Source organism: Plasmodium cynomolgi, chromosome 14 (genome assembly GCF_000321355.1).
Source record: "Plasmodium cynomolgi strain B DNA, chromosome 14, whole genome shotgun sequence".
In the NCBI taxonomy this organism is placed as follows: domain Eukaryota; phylum Apicomplexa; class Aconoidasida; order Haemosporida; family Plasmodiidae; genus Plasmodium; species Plasmodium cynomolgi.
In genome coordinates, this window is record NC_020407.1 from 2,927,397 (window position 1) to 2,947,777 (window position 20,381).

Here is a 20,381-nt window from a genome sequence, read left to right on the forward strand (position 1 = left end):
TAACTGCCCAGATGTGTAACGTCTCAGGTGAGTAACTGCTCAGGCGAGTAACTGCCCAGATGAGTAACTGCCCAGATGAGTAATCGCAAGAAATGCGATACTAGTCTGGGGCAATTACAACATGAAAACTGAGAGTGCACCAAATGGTGGAAAATAATAAAATTATCCCATCTGGCGAAGTGCCCTACAGATGCCAGCTAAATGTCCAGCGCTGGTTGAGTGGAAGTCTTTCCAAGTGGGGAAAAGGCCCCCTGGTAGGAAGACTCCCCAGATAGATTCATGTACATGCCCTGCACAGCGGCGTGCTGTTTATTCCCAACGGATTGTTGGAACAGTACCGAATGCGAATAGCTTTTTTATGGGTACCGATTCACTTAGTTACCTCTCCCCCAGTTGTGTAGACATACTCAAACGTGGGTCGAAGGGCAATGTGCGTCCACCCCCAACATGCGTTAGAAAAATTGTGCACTTAACTGTGCATCCATTTTGAAGGTACTTTTTTAAGAATTTTTTTCGCTTCCTTTGTTTATTTTTTTTTTTTTCACTATTTTTGCGACTCATGGGGTGATGCTCAGGGGGATGTAAATTAGCTGTGCGCCCTCCCGTTTCGCCCGCCGCGTCCAACCGGAGTTCACTGCTGCGAAGTAGCGTTCGGGAGTAGCGTTCCGAATACCGTTCCGAAGTAACGCTCCGAAGTAACGCTCCGAAGCACCTCTTTGCGACCCCTTTTGCAATTTTTTTGCGATTTCCCTCATTTTTTCCCCACTGAGCACTTAACCCATTGAGGAATTACCGTGCCGATAAAATACGTAAAAACAAAGTGGGTTTGTTGCCCCTTTTTAAGCGGTAGATACGGTGAAGACGGCTCATGGGGGGGGGGGAAAAAAAAAAGGGTGAGAGAGAGAGGGAGGTGGAGGGAGAAATGGCGCAAACGTTCACGCAAACATTTTCAAAAGGGGGCACATTACATACATTAAAAACAAAAAAGGCCATGAGTGTGATAACGGTTTTGTTAGACCTACGGTACACGCCGTTACATCTTTTTTTTTTTTTTTTTTTTTCTCCAAAGCATCACCATGCACACATGAATGTATGCACATGTGAGGGACTCGCTCACACGGGTGGACCCCTACGACCACAAAAACGTGAACAGCTCTTCATGCACTGTCTCCAGTTTGGTTATCTCACTTACAACATCTTGGTGTATGTCCTGCGAGGTGGAAAGATTCGGATGGGAGGTATCCAATTTGCACTTTTCAGCTCACGCATTGAAATGAAAAGGCTCTTTTATGGAAGCCCCTTGTAATGAAAACGTCCTTTTATGAAATGAGCTACTCTTCCCCTTACGTCGATGTTTTTGGTCCCATCAAGGTTTATCCAATAATCCTCTTGCGAGAAATTTTTATACGTTTCGTATATCCTCTTCTGGACTTCGACTTTCTCGTAAATTTCTTCACCTTCGAAGGGGGGGAATGGGAATGAGTTTCACATTGGGAGTGCCCCTCCGGTGGGCAATGTGTGTGGGCACAGCTTGGCGCAGTTGCCACAGTTGCCACATTTGTCACGCCTTGTGCGATAGCAAATGCTTCCACTTGAATCGCGTCAGGTATGTAGAGGGCACCATATTCTGATCTGTTTTGGGCGTAGTTGGGAGGAACGTTGAGATAAAAAACGACATCCGGTTTGATTAGGCCTTGGTCGGGATTCATGCACCAGGTTTTGGGCAATTTCTGGATGACGGGAAAGAAGAAGTGGGGGTGTAGTATGTAGATTGTTGGAAGAAAAAGAAGAGGGGACTTTTCGCCACGCAAGTGTGCATGTTGGTACATGTGGCCTTACAAGCGCTCCCGCAGAGTAGGCCACCCCCGAGTAGGCATATCTGTCGCAGACGACCCATACGCCCTTTGCAAGCAGGCGCTTAATTTCACCCCTGAAATGGGAAATCCGAAGGGAAGCAAACGAAAATTAAGTAAATTGACGCGTAATGAAGTGGAGCCATGGAGAGGAGAAGCACGATCAGAAGAGGCAACTTCGCGACGAGGAGTATTCCGAAAGGGCCACCCACGCCCACGCATAGACATGGAACGTGCGTGAATATAAAAAGATACAGTTCTTTTTTTTTTTTTTTTAACATTAGCTCCCATCGGTTTGCCGAGAACAGTAGGTGGATGGTTTCGTTCGTCATGTTGCTCTGCATTTTCAAATACTTGGCGATTATTTGTCCCGTGGGGGTTTCCCTGTCTTAAGGGGGAGGGAGGGATGGTTCGATCGGTTTGGTTGAGCAGTGGCGGAGGTCGCGCTGGTCCGTTCGTTTTTTACCCAGCTAAGCAGTTTAGCCGTTTGGGTGTTTGGCCGTTTGGCAATTTGCCGGTGGGCCAATTCACAACGCGCGTAAGGGCCCTACTGGGAAAACACAAATGGTTAACTTCCATATTTTTCCTCCTCAAGTGTTCCACTAGCAGTTTCGACTGAGTCGATTTTCCCGACCTAACAGGAAAGTGGGTTGTAAAGAAAAAGTGGTACCACTTCGTGTAGGCAAAAAGGACTCGAATAATCACACCACGCAGGGGGGTGGATGGGTACGCAAGGCAGTTGAATACCCTCGCCGTTATGCATGTTCTCAAAAAATTTGAAAAGGTCATTTTATTTTCATTTTTCCAACCTATCGAGTCCCTCAAAGACTATAAATTTCCCCTTCTTTTTGGTGCCATCATTGGTAGTACTATTTGTTGAATCCATTTTGATGTACGAAGATCAAAAGTGTGGCATTCCACATGTAATGTGCGTTTGCATTATGCTTATTCATACGTTCGGGGAAGAAGGGGAGCTAGCATGTATAGCACATAACCCGTGGACACGAAGCTGCGAATACGCCCAGGTGCACGCAGCGAAGATCCTACATGTATGTTACACTCGGGCTTTTCGAAAATGTGTAGCGGATGATTGCTTCAAAGAAGGGTTTCGTAATTTGGGGATGGGTAGGCAGCTGCAGATGCTATAACGGGGTGAAAAAAAAAAAAACCAGGTACAAGGGAGTAAAAAAAAATAAAGAAATTGTAGGAAGTGGAGGAAGAGAACATGGAGTTATGCTTTCACGGGGTTAGGGCAGAGTTAGTGAAAGCCAAAAAAATTGAATGCACTGAATTGTAGCACTTGTGCTGAGCGAGCGGGGGAGAAAATAAAAAAAAAAAAAAAAAAAAATGCCGCTTTGCACAGTTTGCGCAGTTTACTTGCCATTTTTTCTTCGTCCCCCCACGGGAGAGAGAAAAAAAAAAAAAGGCACAACTTTTTTCCATATAAGAGTATAGCTTCCATTTTTGCCCCACTGGTAAGAAGTACGCAGTGAAGCATCGCGTTAATAATTATCTCCCCCTTGCGGGTGAAAGCAAAATCGGGAAACTTAAAAAGGCCCCTTGTGAGGGTTACAATTTGGCACACCGTATCCCGCAAGCAGCGTAAGGTCGTGCGGAGGTGCACACGCGGGCGTCTGCGCAACGATTGTGATGAATTGGAGGGAAACGAAAGAAAGGATTTTTTTTTTTTTCCCCTTTTCAGAGGGTACTTTTCCGTTCACATAAGTCTCGTTGGGTGGCGCGCATCTGGTCACCCACCCGTTTGACGCAAATAAAAATGTGAAATCGTAAATTTGTAAAGTTTTAACATTAAAAAAAATAAAAAATAAAAAAAAAAACAAGAGGGTAGGCACATATACCTGCGGGGCGCGCTGACATACTTGTTTGACCTCCCTATGGGGAAGGAATAAAAAAAAGAGTCACTAAAAAAGGGGAGAGGAGAAGAGGTTCGCAATTCACCCAAATCCTACACCAATTTGTGTCCATCCCCCAATAAGGAAGAGATGCCTAAAAAAAGGGGGTCATTTTCAATTGGCCCCTTTTCTTACACCTCTATGTCTATGATTTCATGAGAAGGGGAAGAAGTCCTCTGGAAATTAGACTTGTAAATCCATGCAGTGAGCGCATAAAACGTGTTCAGTGTAGCATATATAATGATGGAAGGAATGAAATAATACTTGATAAAAATGAGAGGCCAGTGTGGCTTTACATATGTGCCATACGAAGTATACGGATTTTCAAATACTATGTTTTCCGTACTGTTGCTGTTTATATTAGATTCATACCTTTTACATAGACTCAGATATGCACTGTCCATCTCTTGCACCAATTTGTGCACTATGTTGGCACTGCACAGGACAAAAATGGTCTTCCGTACGGGGGTTTTTTCGAAGAAATATTCCTCATTGTTGAGGAGGAAACACCAAATGTTGTTCGCCATATATTTACATTTTTCTTCCACGAGGATGTCATACGTCGGCTTGGAGAGATTTTTCAGTCTTTCGTTCAGCGTCTGCAGTAGGTTTAGTTTTTTCCAAATTTCGCTTTCTCCATTTTGGTCGTCATCCTGCGGTGTAGAGGTACGACCCTGTTCGCCCTCTCCCTCTTCTGTTGCCTCCGATGCAAATTTGCCACGCACTTTGTGTTCACTGTACGTGTCCATGTGGAGTTCCCCTTCATGGGCACGTTTCGTAGGAGAGTCCCCGGTGCCATCTTCTGGTCTGCCATGGTAAAGAGGATCCTTGTCAGTTGCAGTCGAAGAGTCATACTGTTTGTACAGCTTTGTAAACTCCTCAAAGGAGTAGTGCCTCAACGATATGGATTCAATGCAGTATGTGAAGAATTTTCTGTAAGCAATCGTGTCATAGAGGAGTCTAGAATCGAGTCGATTTCTAATGGTGTTCATGTTTCTATCGAGCAAAAATATTTTCCATTTATTTTTTATGGAGTCTCGAATTATGGGTAAAAATTCATTTTGTAAGAAACCATTATGTATTCTTGGCAGGTAAGAAAATTTGCTGTAATTATTATCGTTTTTTTTTTTTCCTTGGTTCGAAAGGATGTCCATTATTTTGCTTAGTCTTTGTTGACACAATTCTAGCAGAACATAATGTGGTTTCACTTTGCTCAAAAATTCCGATGCGTCCTTGCCGCTACACCTTTTTTCATTTATCTGTCCGTGCAGTATACCATAAATGATGAAGTGAAAATTGGGTGTATCATACGTCACGGCGTTTTCTGGTAGGACCGTGTCTGTGGAGGGGGGACTGGTCTCAGTCGAGAAGTATTTACACAGGGGTGACTTACGCGCGGGGCGTATTTCGTACGAACGTTTCGTGAGGGATGTGAGTAGGTTCTTCATGCGGGGGGGAGACCCTCGCAGGTTTGCTGCCAAGAGGTGTAGCATCGTTCCGTTGGGTATATTTTCGCCGTGGTTTTATCGCGATTCGGTTTATGGTGCCCGAATTTGGCAGCTATTACGCCTCCAATTTTTTGCTATTGCGCAGAGGATTGCCTTCCACCCCCCCCTCCACTTTTGATTGAAACATTCAAACGGTGTTATTTCCGACTCGCGGAGAAACCATTTCGTCCTACGAAGGAGCGTAACTCGAATGGACGTCACTATAGGCAAACATATATGCAACGCTGCCTGTTGAAGTACCCCTACGGACGTTCCCTAATTTGTACCAAAAAACTGATGACGGATGCGCTTTTCTCGTGGGGTGTAAAAGCGCATACACTGCAGGGAAACAACGGAGAAAGGGAAAAATTGTTCAACCCCGTGTAGGAAGCACAACCAATGGGTTATCTAACCAATGGGTTATCTAACCAATGGGTTATCTAACCAATGGGTTATCTAACCAATGGGTTATCTAACCAATGGGTTATCTAACCAATGGGCTTAAAATGAGAAGTATGCCATTTTAAAAAATTACCCGTTTAAGAGAAGGCAATAGTAAACACTGAGAAAAAAAAAATGCGCTTCATCATTTTGTACGTTGCCGCGATAACGACGCCTTTCGGGGCATCCGCGCGCCACCCTTCTGTGAATAATTCGTCGAAAAAAAAGGGGGGCAAAAAAGGGGGAAAAAATTGCTAAAAAGGGAAAAGTACAAACGCGTGCATGTGAACGCGGTATATACAACGTTATATGTTCTTTTACCACGCTTATTTGCTCCCTTCTGACAAGCGCAAAATGAAAAAATAGAGAAAGCATATAGCGAGGAAACAGCATTAAATTAAGAGGTTAAAACTCCCGTTAAAGCTCGTTTCCAATTTGTGCCGCGATTTATTTTTCCCATTTTCTTTTTAATTTTTAAATGCTGCAACTGTTAAAAGATCTTGAAACGAATGCGGGAAATTTTTCCTAGCGTGGGAGCTCGAGTTAAGGCATCAATAAAACGACATAAAAAAAAAAAGTAGGTAAGCACGCGATTGCGCAGGTAGCCACTACGAGAAGAAAGAACCAAAGAAAGCTTTCACCCCCACCCCCTGTGGATCGATTATCTAATATATAAAGCATAATCGCTCTCACGAAATAGAGAACAATCTAGGTGCGAGAAATATTATCGTATACAAAAATAGCAGGTCAGTGAGGAAGAGACTGTAATGAGCAGCCCTACTTCTTAGCAAAATTATTCGCTACGTGAGAAGTTCCCCTTGTAGAAGCACAAGAAAAAGTGAGACAAGAAGCGGTGAAGGAGTTTTATGGAAGGTAGTACTTAACATATATTTGGTGAGGAAACCTTGGCATCGTATCTTCATTGCGCGCGTGCTTGTGCTTCCAAACGTACGTAATAACTTGCAGAGCTAGGGATATTTTTCCATGGGCACGGAAATATACATGTAGGAAAAGACTGCTTATGGGAGAGCATAAAATATTGCCACCACAGCAGTAGAACAAAAATAGACGAGGGGGTTAAAACGGAAGAGTCGAAGCGCGTATTTTGCAGAGAGGGGAACGCAAAGAAGGTTGAGAAAAAAAAAAAAACGATCAACAGGAAGAGAGAATGGAAGGAAAGAATATCAAGATGGACGAGCAGACTGAAGGGATGGATGTTGAGACGGATGCTAAAAATGGGAAAGTGAAGGAGAGCGAAAAGGAAGATGTAGGAAACGACCGTGAGGATGTAGGAAGAGAAAATGAGGATGTAGGAAGCGACCGTGAGGATGTAGGAAACGACCGTGAGGATGTAGGAAGCGAAAAGGAAGATGCAGGAAGCGACCGTGTGGAAACTCCCAATAGGGACAGCCCGAACGACCGCAACAGCAGCAGCGTCATCGACAGGAACACGCTGTGGAGTGACCTGTACATCTCGAGGCCGTTCCTGAAAGTGCTCTACGAGGGCAAGTTCAACAACCCCACGTTTATCCAGCGAGACGTGATACCGCTAGCCCTGGAGGGGAAAAGCATTTTAGCTAACTCAGAAACGGGTTCAGGAAAAACGCTAGCCTTCGTGTTGCCCATATTAGAAAGACTGCTGCACAGTCCAAACATAAAAATGAGAAGTTATAATCCGAGGAGCATATGCGTAACAAAGAGTTTAATACTTTTACCAACGAGGGAACTAGCCCTCCAGTGTTACGACGTCGTGAAGAGTATGACCAAGTATGTGACAATTACTTATTCACTTTTTTGTGGAGGAATAGACGTAAAGCAACAGGAGTATGAGTACAAAAAGAAGAAAGATATTTTCATTTGCACCCCGGGAAGGATCCTAGATTTATTGTTAAACTCGTCCAGTGATTTTATAAACTACCTAGAAGTGGTAGTCTTCGATGAAGCTGACAAATTGTTGGAGTTGGGATTCAAGGAGGAATGTTTAAAAGTGTTAGATGTGTGTAAGTTTAAGAAGCAGATTTTATTTTTTTCAGCTACCTTAACTAGGGATATCAAGGAGCTAGCCAATTTTTCTCTTAAGAACCCAATTTTTATACAAAGCGGAGTGGATAATAGGAAAGTAGATGCAAAGGGGGAAGTTATACCCAGATGCATTAGCAATAAAAAAATCTTAAAGTCTTTTAAAATTTCAGAAAAATTAAATCAAGAATTTGTAAATATTGTAAATGAAAAATATAGAAGAGCAGCTCTACTGCATCTGTGTAGTAATGTGTATAAGAATCATGCCATCATTTTTTTTAAGACAAAAAAAGAGACACATCTGATGTATTTAATTTTTTCCTTGTTTAATTTCAAATGTGCAGAGTTGCATGGTTCGCTTACTCAAAAGAAGAGAATAGAATCCATTTTGAAATTTAAGAAAAATGAAGTCGACTTTTTATTATGTACTGAATTAGCGTCTAGAGGATTGGACATCGATCATATTCTCTACGTGATTAATTATAACTTACCCTCGAACGTTATTAAGTACGTGCATAGGATTGGAAGAACAGCAAGGATAGGGAAAGAAGGCACGGCGAGTACTCTCTACAGACCTAATGAAAAAGCGGATGTGAAAAAAATCATTAAAGGATTGAAAAAAAGCAAAAATGCTAAAATATTTCGGAGGAACATATCCAATGATAGCATTTCCCATTGGGATAATTTACTTAGGAAGAAAAAAAAAGAAATTAAAGAAATGATAAAGGAGGAAAAGGAAAACAAAGAAATTGATAAAGCCACCAAATCCATAGAGAAAATTAAAAACCTCATTCAATTTAAGGACGAAATTATGAGTAGGCCTCCCAGGGAGTGGTTCCTGACGAATAAGGAAAAAGTGCACCTACGGAAGTTAAACATGAAGAGTGACATGTCGTGTGGTGACTCCACGGGTGGCAGTCGCAGTGGCGAAGACCATACTGGAGGGAGGAGCACCCGTAAAAATGACGCTGGTAAGCAGCGCGCACGTAAAAATGACGCTGATAGGAAGGGCGCACGTAAAAATGACGCTGATAGGAAGGGCGCCCGTATTAAGGACTCTGATAAGCAGAGCACCCGCAAGGCCAAAAAGAAAAGACAAAACAGCGATGAAGAAGACGACAAAAGCAAACTCAAAAGTTTTCGCTCCATTATAAGAGAACTGAAGCTGAACGTGCTGGTAAACGGTAAGGGGAAAATGGACAAGTCGAAAAATGCAAAGGGGGTTAGGAAGAACTGGCAAAAGAATAAGAACGGCGCAGGTGCACGAGGTGGTAATGTCGGTAAGGGCATCAATGGAGACAATGGCGTCAAGAGGGGCAAATTTGGCAATGGCGCTAAGAACGGGAACAACCCACCCCGCAGCACAGTTCAAAAAAAGGAAAAGAAGTTAAAGAAAGCTATATATGATCTGCATTAGAATTTAACCTGCTGGGTGTGTGCGGGGGACGCAACAATAGCGTGCTTATTAGAAGAAGTTTCATTTTTATAATTTGCAAAAGGGGCAAAGATGAGAAGCATTACGTACCTTTTTAAGGTTAGCTCACTGGAGTTGTTAGAGACGCCATATCGCATTACAAGGTCGCACGAATTGGGTGAATTGCACCGTTTGGACCTCGCCCCCCTGTGGGCAGAAAAAATAGTGACACATTAGTAGTTATAAACATGCGGTAGACAGAAGCATATTTTGCACGTATTTTATGCATTTTGTGTATATATTGGAGGAACTCCCATTTGTGAGTAATATCAGTGTGCCATTACCCCCCCCCGTAGTTACTTCATATAATAGATGTCCTTCTTCAATAACTAGGGGCATTCATTACATATGCTTCCTTTTTCCACCTGTAATAACTTGCAGGAGGTCTTTTGTGTGATGTAATCAAACAGAAGAATTTTTTTTTTTTTTTGTTAAACTGCAGCACGATATGTGCATATAAACAATATTGACATTACGTTTGGAAAAAATTGAAAAAAGGGATGAAATTATATCCACATAAATCGCACTTTTTTCATTCCGCTTTTAATTTCCACTTACGGAAAGGGAACGTAGTCATGACATTTTAGATGAACTCTGTCTACCCCTCCAAAAAAAAAAAAAAAAAAACATTTTGTCCCTTAAAAATCATCTCAGCAGTTGGCGATATACATTTTGTATATATGTGTATAAATGCTTGATGATAAATTTGTACAGTAGTCATGTGATAAGATACGTTTTTTCTTCCTTCATGTAAATAACGTCATATGGTGGGAAGAAGGGCAAAATTAATCATTTAACTCCAGTACGTGCAGGAAAAAAATGATCATTTCTGTTTCTACATTTTTTTAGTTACGCCAAGGGGGTTAGTTTCTTTTTCGTTTTTCTTTCCATGGCCATTATTTATCCAAATAGACTGACTAGTTCCCTTTTTTCACTTTTCCAAGTTGTAATATGTTTAGGTTTTTTTTTACCAATTTGCTGCTTAACTTTGCAGAAAAAAAAAAGGCACATAATTGTTCAGCCGTTTTTTTTTGCATTGATGGCATTACAAGTTAATGACACGGTATTGTTGCAATGAAAGCGCCCAACCAGGAAATGCATATGATATAATTTCCAGGTGGGGTAAAGGGGACTAATGCATAGGCAGAAATGTACAAAAAGGGAACACAAGCGTTCGTGAAAAAAGGAAAAAAAGTTGAAGGAAAAATTGGAAGGAAAAATTGGAAGGAAAAATTGGAAGGAAAAATTGGAAGGAAAAATTGGAAGGAAAAATTGGAAGGAAAAATAGGAAGGAAAAATAGGAAGGAAAAATAGGAAGGAAAAATAGGAAGGAAAAATAGGAAGGAAAAATAGGAAGGAAAAATTGGACGGAAAAATTGGAAGGGAAAATATTCACATTTGTACATTTTTCCCTTTTTGTAAATTAAAATAAGATGGGAGAAATTTTCTTTTTTTTTTCCCCCTTTTTTGGAGTCCTCATAATAATGTCATTTGGGGGAGGAGGCACAAATTGACCTGCAGGTGTCGAAAAAGAAAAAAAAAAAAGGGAAAACAAAAAAAAAAAAAAAAAAAAAAACGAAAATAAAAGTGAAAAAAGAAAAGAAAAAACAAAAAAACCAAACGAGGAAACACGTATTTTTTCCTTTTAACTTATAAATGACCTTTTAGCGACATATATGCATTTAAGCATGTAGCATTTGACGCTGTGTTGCTCAAATGGTACGCCATATATATTATGTCACAGTTAAAAGGCATTTCATTTGTGATCATACGCCTACATTAGTGGAAAAAAGAAAGAGAACAATCATTCTGGCAAGGAAACTGCTTCCCTATTAGGAAACGCGAAGAGGGAATGAGGGGAAAACGATTTTTCATTTTCCGTGAATGCAAGAAATAACTCGTTTTCTTCAGCCCATTTAATTTTTGGCCCACGACTCTGTTAACTTTTGCACCACAAAATAGGGAATAAGAAACACGTAGGGTATCTTTATATTACATAAATCCATGCGAATTTTTGGATAGGAAAAAAAAAAGTTTGAAAAGGCTACATTGTATTACCAAGAATAACGGAAGTGTTTATACAAAACTGCATACGATAAAAGAGAAAATCCCAAGGGGAAAGGAAAAAGGGTGTATTGTTGGTTTCCACTCCATATTTTCCTACCTCTTCAGGGGAATGTGGGACTTTGCGCACGAGTAGGGCACCCCTCTCCCCATAGGTAGCCAACGTATGGCCAGCGGGCAAGTCTACAATACTCTCCCCTCCGCCACGTACATAAAAGAGAAGCCTCCTTTTGCTTCTTAGCCGTTCAGGCCAGAAGGAGGGGGCAGAATGAAAAGGGATAGAAACCAACATGTAGGCGAAGGGAAAGGGAAGAGAAAAAAAAATGATCATGGTGATGAGGTCAACGTGGTAGGGCCAGCTGGGGCTGGAAAAGAAGCCGCCGTAGGAGGAGGGGGAAAAGGTGGGTCTCAAAAAAGTGGGAAGGAAATCGAAACGTTTAATCCGCAACTCAGCGCAAGGGAGTTGAAAAAAATTCAGTACTACGAAAATATGTTTAAGAAAATGGAGCGGAAAAGGGAGGAGCGCCAGAACGAGGGGGACAACAAGGGGAAGAAGAAAGGTAGCAATGCGAGGAGAATGAAGAAGGAGACTGAGACGAGCACTAAGGAGAAAGGGGAAGAGTCCAGTGGAGCGGCACTTGAAGAGTCAGGAGAAGTGGCAGACGAAACAGTGGTCACGGAGGAAAAAGGAGACGACGCTAAGCAAAGTGGCGTGAAGGAAACCGCCCGGGGAAACAGCCAAAAAGGGGAAAAAGATGCGAAAGGTGCGACAGACGCAAAGGAAGCGAAACACAAACCGAAGAAAGAGAACCCAAAGTTGGAGCCAAGAGAGACATATGCATATGCAGTCGGTAGGGAGAAACAAGATGAACCCCAGTCCATGGATGGTAATGAACGCGGCAAGAATAATAAATGGAGAAAAGTAGAAAAGTCGCAAATGAGAATTAAGAAAGAGGAGTTAAGGATGGACAAAGGTATGAGTTCCAAAATGAGGGAAGGAAGCAATAAGGCTGTTACGTTGAAAGGAAAGAAGTGCGTAGAGAATTCGAACCCCTTTGTGAGTGATAGTGAGGGAGAAGGAGAAGAAGAAGATGATGAGTTGCAAAGTTCTGAGAGGAACCCCCCACGTGGTGATAGATACAACGATCAGAGTAGTGCTTCCCCAAAGCATTATACATATAACAAGAATGGAATGGCAAAAGCAGGGAAAGACAATAAGGTAAAGGAAGAAAATAGAAAAAGTAGCGGAAACCACAAAATGGATGGCGAAAAGGAACACGAATCAGACCATGATGTAAATTATGATAATGATCCAAATGAGATGATAAACTTCCAAGGGAAGAGAAAAATCTACTTAGAAGCTGAAAGGAAAAAAAGGGTTTTAAAGATTAAGAGGAGCTTCTCGGTGAGCTCAAATATAAATGAATACTTTTTCGACACAAGTTCGATACAGTTGATGAGCGATAATGACCACAGTGCGTACAGAAAGGAAGAACATAGTTCAGGAGAGGACAATGAGAACGAGCCAACCTTTAGTTACAAAAAAAAAAAAATCCTACAGTTGTTAACGCGTACAGATGGTAAAGACAATGACACTATTCACCCCTTGGCTGTAGCGAATAATGGCAGTAGTAGCAATAACACAGAGGGGGGAAATTACAACTTGGCCGATTCGGACAAATGGTTAAAATGGAAAAATAAAAAAAATTACAACATTTGGTTCGCTTCGAATAATAACAGTAGGAAGCGAAATAAATGGCACCTTGTACGCAGTTATGATGAGTCCCGCATCGAAACAAATGAACGTATCGACTTACATCCAAATGGAAAAGAAAATTTTGTTGATGAACAAATGAACATGAATGGCAGATCAAATAGCACAGAATATTTCATCAATCGGGAAGATCTACCCATGGGGAAGAAATCATTGTGTGAAAAAAAATTCAACGAGAAATCTGCAGAAGGTAGTAGCAGCACAAATATGATGATGCATGCTAATAAAAAGTTTGATGTAAATTGTTGCATTAGGAAGTATCTTGATAATATGCGGTACACAAATTTAAAAAAATTAAAAAAAGTGAACAGAGGTAATTTAAATTTGTATGTGAAGGGGTGTACAAATTTTTTAAACTTTGACAAGGTGGATAGCGCCATCCTGTCCATGCGGAAATTCCAGGAGGCGCTGCAGCGGAGGGGTGGCGTAGGTGGTGGTGGAGGAGAGGGAGGCGAAGCGCCTTTGTAAATAGGGAGAGCTTTGGAATGAACTGATTGCAGGGATGTACTGGTAGTCCGGTCGCCCCTTTACGACCCTGTGTGTGTGTATTCAATATGATGTGGGGCGGAGTGAAGTAGCTCGCCGCGTCTGCTAATTTTGTGCCTTCGCTTGTCCCATTCTGTAGTAGACATGTATGTTGCACATAAATTTGACGCACCCCAGAAGGAGTCACAACGAGGAGGCCATCTGCTTTTGCGATCGAATCGGAAGAAAGTCGATGGACCTATAAACAAAGTCGCAAGATGTAAACCCCCAATTGGAGGATTATAATAACCTTTTGCATTACCCATATGTGTGTGAGACGAGTGGAAGCCATGCTGGATCGCGTGGGATAGAAAATTCCTCATAATTATCATCAGAGTGGTGAGGGGGGGAACGCTTCTTCGACTTGTCACGTGCATTTTTTTCTTCCCTTTTTTCCTTTTTTTTTTTTTTGTTAACCCTTTGTAATAATTCGTAATTGCGTGTGTGTACCCATACATATACATGGCTATACAAACACACAAGCACCCCCTCCCTACATATGCGTTAGGCGCATACGCGCAGTTATGCTTGTAGAGGGGCATCTTTTTTTAGTTAATTTGGTCAGTTGTATTCATTTAAATTTTTTTTTTTTTTTTTTTTTTTTTTCGATTCTTTTTTTATGCCACCCCCGTCTCGCGCTATATATCATGCGGGTGGGGGGGGATGCCCTGCCATGTCTCCGTAACAGTGTGTTAACGCGATTTTGGCTATGCGCCTGCTTGATCTTAACGCTGCGTTATCGCGGCTTAACTTTTTTCGTCCCAGACGTATCTTCAGTTGTGCAGCTAGAAGGGGTGTATGTGGACAGACTTTCCCCTCTGCTTTGGCCATCTATTTAAATGTTTAACCTTTTTTTGAAATTCTGCTTGGGGGGGGGAAAGAAAAGGGTGATGTGGTAATATGGCGATGTGGTAATATGGCGATGTGGCAATGTGGCAATATGGCGATGTGGCAAAACGGAGTAAAAGCCAGCTACGGACGCGGCGAAGCCCCCCTTTTTCACTCTCGCGTCACTCACCTGGAACGTCTTGGCCGCCCTGCGGGAGAGGCATTTCTTCCCTTCCCTCAAAACTTGATTAGCCAAGTTGCCACCGTCCGACTGCAGAACGGAGTAGACAAATTTCGGAAGCACGAAGTGCTCGTAAATCAGATTCGACAATTCATATTTGAAAGTAGCGTAATTATTATTGTAACATGATAAAATTTGGTTTCCAATTTGGGGGTTAATGTTAGGGTTTATGTTATTTCGTGAGGAGGGATGTAATTTTTCTTCGTCACTTTTGTTTGTGCCCACTTGGGGGGATACCTTGTCTGAACAGGTGACCTGTTGGTTATAATTTCTGTCATGTTGTGAGGAAGCGGAAAAAGGTGTACACTTATTCTGTGTAGTTTGCTCCTGTTTGCTTAGGAAGAGTTGATTGGCATGCGGGGTGAGTGATGTCGTGTCACGGCCTGGTTCACACACATGCGGAGGTATGCCCCTCATTTTATAGTGGTAAAAAAAGAAGAACAAATTTATGAGATTGTTAATTTCTTTCCTGTCAGATTGGGCATAAATTAAATTGTTGTAAGTATCCGTTTTACTTTTTTAATTTTTTTCTCTATTATGTGTTTTTCATCAAATAGGTAAATAATGTTATGAGCATTTTTAACACTTCCCGAAAGGTCATCATCATTATGTTTGCTCATTTTTTGTTGTCCATCCAAGTTCATTATTTGGACATAAAATTTGGAGGGGAATATTTTTGGTAAACTTATCATATGAGGAATGTACGAATTTATTTTTCTCGAAATTGTTTTCATCACTTCGGTGTTTTTTTTTTGGTCCACTCCCACTATTAAGTAATCTGGTTTGTATAGCAAAATATCTGCTAGCATTAAATTTGGGTAAGAAAGTAACGCCACGGATTTTTGCTTTGGCATGTTCTTCACATGCACATGTGTGTTCAGCATGTTAACTGACGTGAAGGAGTTTATCAAATAATAGAGTGACGTATGTTGTGCAATGTCCGACTGTCTAAATATGCAGAAATAGTGTTTCTGTTTTATTTTTTTTACGTTTGTTCGTTGATTCTCTTGGTTTTTTTTTTCCATATGTGAGTTAAAGGGTGTATCTGTGTCATTGAATGGGATATTCTTCTCTCGAGAGACCTCACCATCATTCTTCACATATGAGTACTCATTTCCTGATGGGTTTTTCAAAAATGAGTAAAATTGGTAATCTTGGCTATTGCTGCCACGTGCGAGTTGGTGAAACATTTCTTCGTTCAACATCTGATTCATGTTGCCTAATTTCAACAGATGCTCTAATTTTATATTATTTATGAAAACCTGTATATATTTTTTTTTTTTACATACATGTCTATTATTAAAGAGAGAATGGTGTTAACTGAATCGACGACGTTTTTTCTTAAGGTGGGGAGATTATCTAAGCTTGTTAAGGAATGCAAATCTGCTATTAGTATTATTTTGTATATCTTCACCGTCTTTTTTGTTTTTCTTTTCTCGAAGTGGGCGTTCCTTTTGGCTTCCAAGTTTATGATTGGGTTTAGGCACCCGATGTAATTCCCCAGGTGGATGCTGCCACTCGGCTGTGTTTAGCCAAAAAAAAAAAAAAGTGGTGGAAAAATTAAGACATGTAGCAGGATGCGCACAGGCGAAATGCTAAAGTTAGGAACGGTCCCGCTGCTCATCATTGAAAGTAGCCCCATTTCACACGTAACACATTTTGTGGACGAGTTTTTTTTACCTTAATCCCGGTTAGAAAGGTACAACCGCTTCTGAGCTTAACTTTCAATTTTGTTCTTTTCTTTTGAGGAGCCTTCGAAAGAAAGGGAGTGCAGCCTCCCTTGCGCACCATTTTGGCATATGCGTAAAGGTGAATCTGCGCAAGGTTGAGGAGGCATAAAAGGAGCACTCGTCCGCTCCTCATTATGCATGCCTTCGATATGAACACGTTGTGTGCCCATACATCTGACCTCAGGAGTGTTGCGAAAACGCATCGAAGAAGTCAAATGGTGGAGCCATTTTTCTTAAAAAGGAATAAAAAATGAAGAACACACCCCAGAAGGATACGTACAAAATGACGTATACCCACTTTTTATACATTTCAAGGGGCATTTTTTCTAGGAAAATGTTTTCTTGCCGCGAACTCGTTGGCATTGCGTGCAGTCCTTTCGTACATGGAAGTGTAAATTTTGTATTCTGTTGCTTATCCAAGCAAAAGTTGTTTTTTTTTTTTTTTTTTTTTTTTTTTGCAAGTTAATCCGAGGCAGAAGGGGAATGCGTGGTATAGCATAACGAGCGGCCTATATGTTATTTTCTCGACTGGCATTCGCCTTAGCATAAGAGAAAAATCGCTTCCGGGTCAGAATTGTGCAGAGATGGTATATGTGCCAATTTAAGCATAAGGAAAGCGGAGAAATGGAGCTTCCCAATCGGGGAAGATTATGCGAAAAAAAAAAAAAGTTAGCCCATTTGACGTGAGAAAAAATAAAAAATTAATCGTTCACTTTTTGCTTTAACAGAAATATGCAATTATTCGCTTTCCTCCTCTTTGACACACTACCATTTGGGGCTGACAAATTTAAAAAAAAAAAAAAAAGCATCACTGGGGAATTGCTAACTGGGCAGCCACACAAATGCAGTCTTGAAAAGGGGCATTTTATAAATGCCGCAAAACGAGTTTCGCACAAATTTGGAGTTAATTTAAATTTGGTGAATGAAACACTTGGGGTGGGGAAGGAATCAATCATGTGACAGGAAAAACATCGACACTTCATACATACGTATGTATATGTAGCCGCGCATACGCGTTAGTTGGGGCGGTTTACACAAAAAAGGGGCGGGGGGTGGAAAATTCGCCTTTTGGGAAAACACACACTCTGGCGCAAACGGGCATATGCACGAACACGTGCGTTAGAAGCGAGGCATGGAACGACGCATGCTAAAGGGTAAGACATAAAAAAGGGTTGTGCATTTGCATGTGCCGCTGCAAGTGCCTCTGCGCAAGTCCACATACGGGAACAATGCGCGAAATCGAAAACAGTGTATACAACAGGGGTGGGACAAAAAAAAGAAAAAGAAAAAAAGTTAAAGCTCGAACAAATCATCTAGTGAATACTTCTTAGTGTTTACACAACTCTGCAAATTGTTGATACATTTTTTTTTAATCTTTTCATTTATTTTGTTGATTATAATTTGTCGTTTATTTAATTTGTTATTTATGTTCGTTTGTAGAGAGTCCTTGCTTTTGAGGAGTCCTCGATTTTTGGAGTCCATTTCGTTCGCACTTTCTTTTAAATGTGTTTTTTCCGATTTGCCCGGCTGTGCCGTAGCTGCGATGGTATGGTTATGAATTAATTTGCTAGTATTAGGGTCGCTCTCCTTCAAGTTGTCTGTGCGTGCATTGCTGGCATCCCCTTCGCTCATTTTCTGGTTCATAATTTTGCTTACCAGTTCCTGGTTATACAAATTGGTTAGGCATAGGTTGATTACGTCCGGGGTGTATATAATTTCGGTGCCCACTTTGTCGCCACGTTCTGGGGCATATTCTGGGGTACATTCTCGTCCATATTCACAAGCATTCACGCCACCATTTTGGACAGCCTCCTTTCTGGCCGCTTGATCAGGATTATCTAATAGGTCAACACCACGAGGAGGCTCTTTATTTTGACCATCTTGTGCGTTATTCATGCTAAACGACTTCTCATTTGGGGAAGACATTTCAATGTTATCTTTGCCAGGGTGGTTTTGGAGGTTAGCACCATTGTGGGCGTTCCTCCCAATGACGTTAATTTTTTCAGTCCTTTCTCGTACCGCTTCTTCATCTAGGCACTCGTTTTGGGAGTTCCCATTTGGGGTAGCAATCCCATCACTGGTGCTTTTTTTTCCCTTGTCCGCCTCTCCCCCTTGAGTAAATTCACTCTTTAACGCATAAATGTGGGAATCATACATTACATGGTCAATAAAGGTTAAAAAGGATAGGGAAAGAATATTAACCAATTTGTTATCTACATCAATGGAGGAAGAATTTTTATGTTGACCTTCTGTCATGTCTTTTATGTATCTATTCAAAATTTGAATTTCTTCCGTTACGTTATTTTCTGTGTTGAGAAAATATTCTGGTTGGACTTCCTTCACTTCCTGTTTAGCACTTAAAGAATTTTTATAAAAATCGAGCGGCACATCTGATTCGCAAATATTTTCATAAAACTCTTCAATTGAGTCTATGGAGCTGTCTGCTTCTGCTTTTGCTTCTCTTTCACTTTCATCCATCGACTTTTCACTCCTGCTTGAGTAAAAAATGTCTATGTTAATGTTATCGCTTTTTACTCTCGGTCTCTTTTTTGCAATCCCCTTGAGGTGGTTCTGCGTTACGAATTCACAATTCGTTAGGTATTCAATTTCATCGTCTATAAGGGGGTTGTTCATTTTGGTAGCTTTTGCCATATTGGCCGAATGTGCAGGATGCGCAGGGTTCAACGGATGCATTGCATACGCAGCGTAGTCTGGATTGGGTCCATTTTTTGCCTTCCTTTTTTTTGGGGTTTCTTTACCTAAGAATGGGGTACTTTTTGCATAACTCGGAATATTTTTTGTTTTTTTATATGGTCTTCCTGTTCCCTTCTTACTGATCACATTTCCCTGACTCTGCTCATTTGGAGCAGCATCTGGGCTGTTCACTTGAGCATCGCTAGAGTTTAACTGCTTTTCCAAAGGTTCCTCTTTCATTTGGGGTTCTTCCTTGGGTAGTTTCTTTGGTTTTTCCTCCGTTTTGTCGTTACTATTGGGGGCCCTTACTTCCTCGCCACCTTGACCTTTTGCCAACGCTACGACATTGTCATTAATTGCGTTTTTCGTTTCGCTCGCGTGGTTGTCTTGGTTGGAGACCTGCTTGGCTGTGTGATTGACAGCGTTGCGGTCCGGTTTGTCGCCATCCTCCCCCTCTGCGATGTGCACATTTTGGCTGCTCTGTTGCTGCAACTTTTCGTTTTCGGATAGGAGGTCCTTTTTGATTTCATTTAGCATGTTTAAAATTTCGTAGTTTTCCTCATCGTTGTTCTCATAGCAGCGGTTCTCACCATTGTTATCATTCTCCTCATTTTCACCCTCCCCATTTTCACCCTTGCTCGCTACATGTTGCAATGCCTGTGCGTCCTTCGCGGGGGGGGCGTCAACTTCTTTCTCGGGAATGTGGTATTCACTCGTCAATTCGTTTTCATTTTGACTGAAAAACGTTTCGTTCATCCTATATTTTGGCAGGATATATTAACGTTTTTCTGTGGGCTTTTTTAAAACGCGCGACGGGATGCAGTACGTACATTCGCGTACATATGCATGAGAGAAGTAAATATAAGTTTATATATATATATATGCACGCGTGTTTATTTTGATGCTAATACATTGGAAAAGCTTCAAAAAATTTAAAAAAGAAAAAAAAAAAGAAAAAGTGGGACGCAAATGGATAATTATATGGTTAATTTGCATATAGTGCCCATGCGAAGTATGTACATATGTATTAAGCATACATGTTTATTTATTTATTTATTTATTTTATTTTATTTTTTTTTTAAAGCACACACGAAAGCTGTACCACTTCTAGCATTTTGTGTTAACCGTTAAATGGAGAAAAAGAGGGACAAAAAATGAAGCGATTAACCCGCAGGAATGAACGTAAAAATGGCATAAAGGAGGAATCTCCCACGTGAAGTGTAAACATGCTGGAACGTGACATATATTCTTTATAATTATGTATGCTTGGGGGCGAAAATTTTGAATGTCCATCCCGTTATGTACCAAATTTTTGGTGTACAGGAAAATGCCTAAATG

The 20,381-nt window shown here is 41.2% G+C and overlaps 6 protein-coding genes across 6 annotated transcripts; 2 read left to right on the forward strand and 4 right to left on the reverse strand.

Moving 5' to 3' along the window:
- Positions 1-1,133: 1,133 nt before the first annotated feature.
- PCYB_147570 (thymidylate kinase) lies at positions 1,134-2,739 on the reverse strand (the record flags this gene model as incomplete). The annotated part of the gene is made up of 7 exons (XM_004225228.1): positions 1,134-1,210; positions 1,348-1,457; positions 1,622-1,730; positions 1,840-1,930; positions 2,133-2,241; positions 2,405-2,487; positions 2,663-2,739. Coding segments are annotated over 7 exons (656 nt in total), but the record flags the coding sequence as incomplete, so codon positions are not given.
- A 1,160-nt stretch (positions 2,740-3,899) lies between these two features.
- On the reverse strand, positions 3,900-5,105 carry PCYB_147580 (hypothetical protein; the record flags this gene model as incomplete). Its single annotated transcript, XM_004225229.1, has 1 exon — positions 3,900-5,105. A coding segment is annotated over one exon (1,203 nt), but the record flags the coding sequence as incomplete, so codon positions are not given.
- A 2,123-nt stretch (positions 5,106-7,228) lies between these two features.
- PCYB_147590 (DEAD/DEAH box helicase) lies at positions 7,229-9,130 on the forward strand (the record flags this gene model as incomplete). Its single annotated transcript, XM_004225230.1, has 1 exon — positions 7,229-9,130. A coding segment is annotated over one exon (1,902 nt), but the record flags the coding sequence as incomplete, so codon positions are not given.
- Positions 9,131-11,519: 2,389 nt separating this feature from the next.
- On the forward strand, positions 11,520-13,755 carry PCYB_147600 (hypothetical protein; the record flags this gene model as incomplete). The annotated part of the gene is made up of 2 exons (XM_004225231.1): positions 11,520-13,451; positions 13,654-13,755. 2 exons carry the CDS (start codon positions 11,520-11,522, stop codon positions 13,753-13,755), a joined length of 2,034 nt encoding a protein of 677 aa, XP_004225279.1.
- A 630-nt stretch (positions 13,756-14,385) lies between these two features.
- On the reverse strand, positions 14,386-16,482 carry PCYB_147610 (tryptophanyl-tRNA synthetase). The gene is made up of 3 exons (XM_004225232.1): positions 16,300-16,482; positions 14,569-16,141; positions 14,386-14,412 (listed from the first exon to the last, which is right to left on the reverse strand). The coding sequence occupies exon 2, from the start codon at positions 15,831-15,833 to the stop codon at positions 15,108-15,110; it is 726 nt and encodes a 241-aa protein (XP_004225280.1). The 5' UTR covers positions 15,834-16,141; positions 16,300-16,482; the 3' UTR covers positions 14,386-14,412; positions 14,569-15,107.
- Positions 16,483-17,642: 1,160 nt separating this feature from the next.
- PCYB_147620 (hypothetical protein) lies at positions 17,643-19,799 on the reverse strand (the record flags this gene model as incomplete). Its single annotated transcript, XM_004225233.1, has 2 exons — positions 17,643-19,108; positions 19,184-19,799. 2 exons carry the CDS (start codon positions 19,797-19,799, stop codon positions 17,643-17,645), a joined length of 2,082 nt encoding a protein of 693 aa, XP_004225281.1.
- Between the last annotated feature and the right edge of the window lie 582 nt (positions 19,800-20,381).

Coding starts and splice junctions, on each gene's coding strand:
- PCYB_147610 (XM_004225232.1), bottom strand. CDS start 15,833: ATGAATCAGATGTTGAACGAAGAAATGTTTCACCAACTCGCACGTGGC.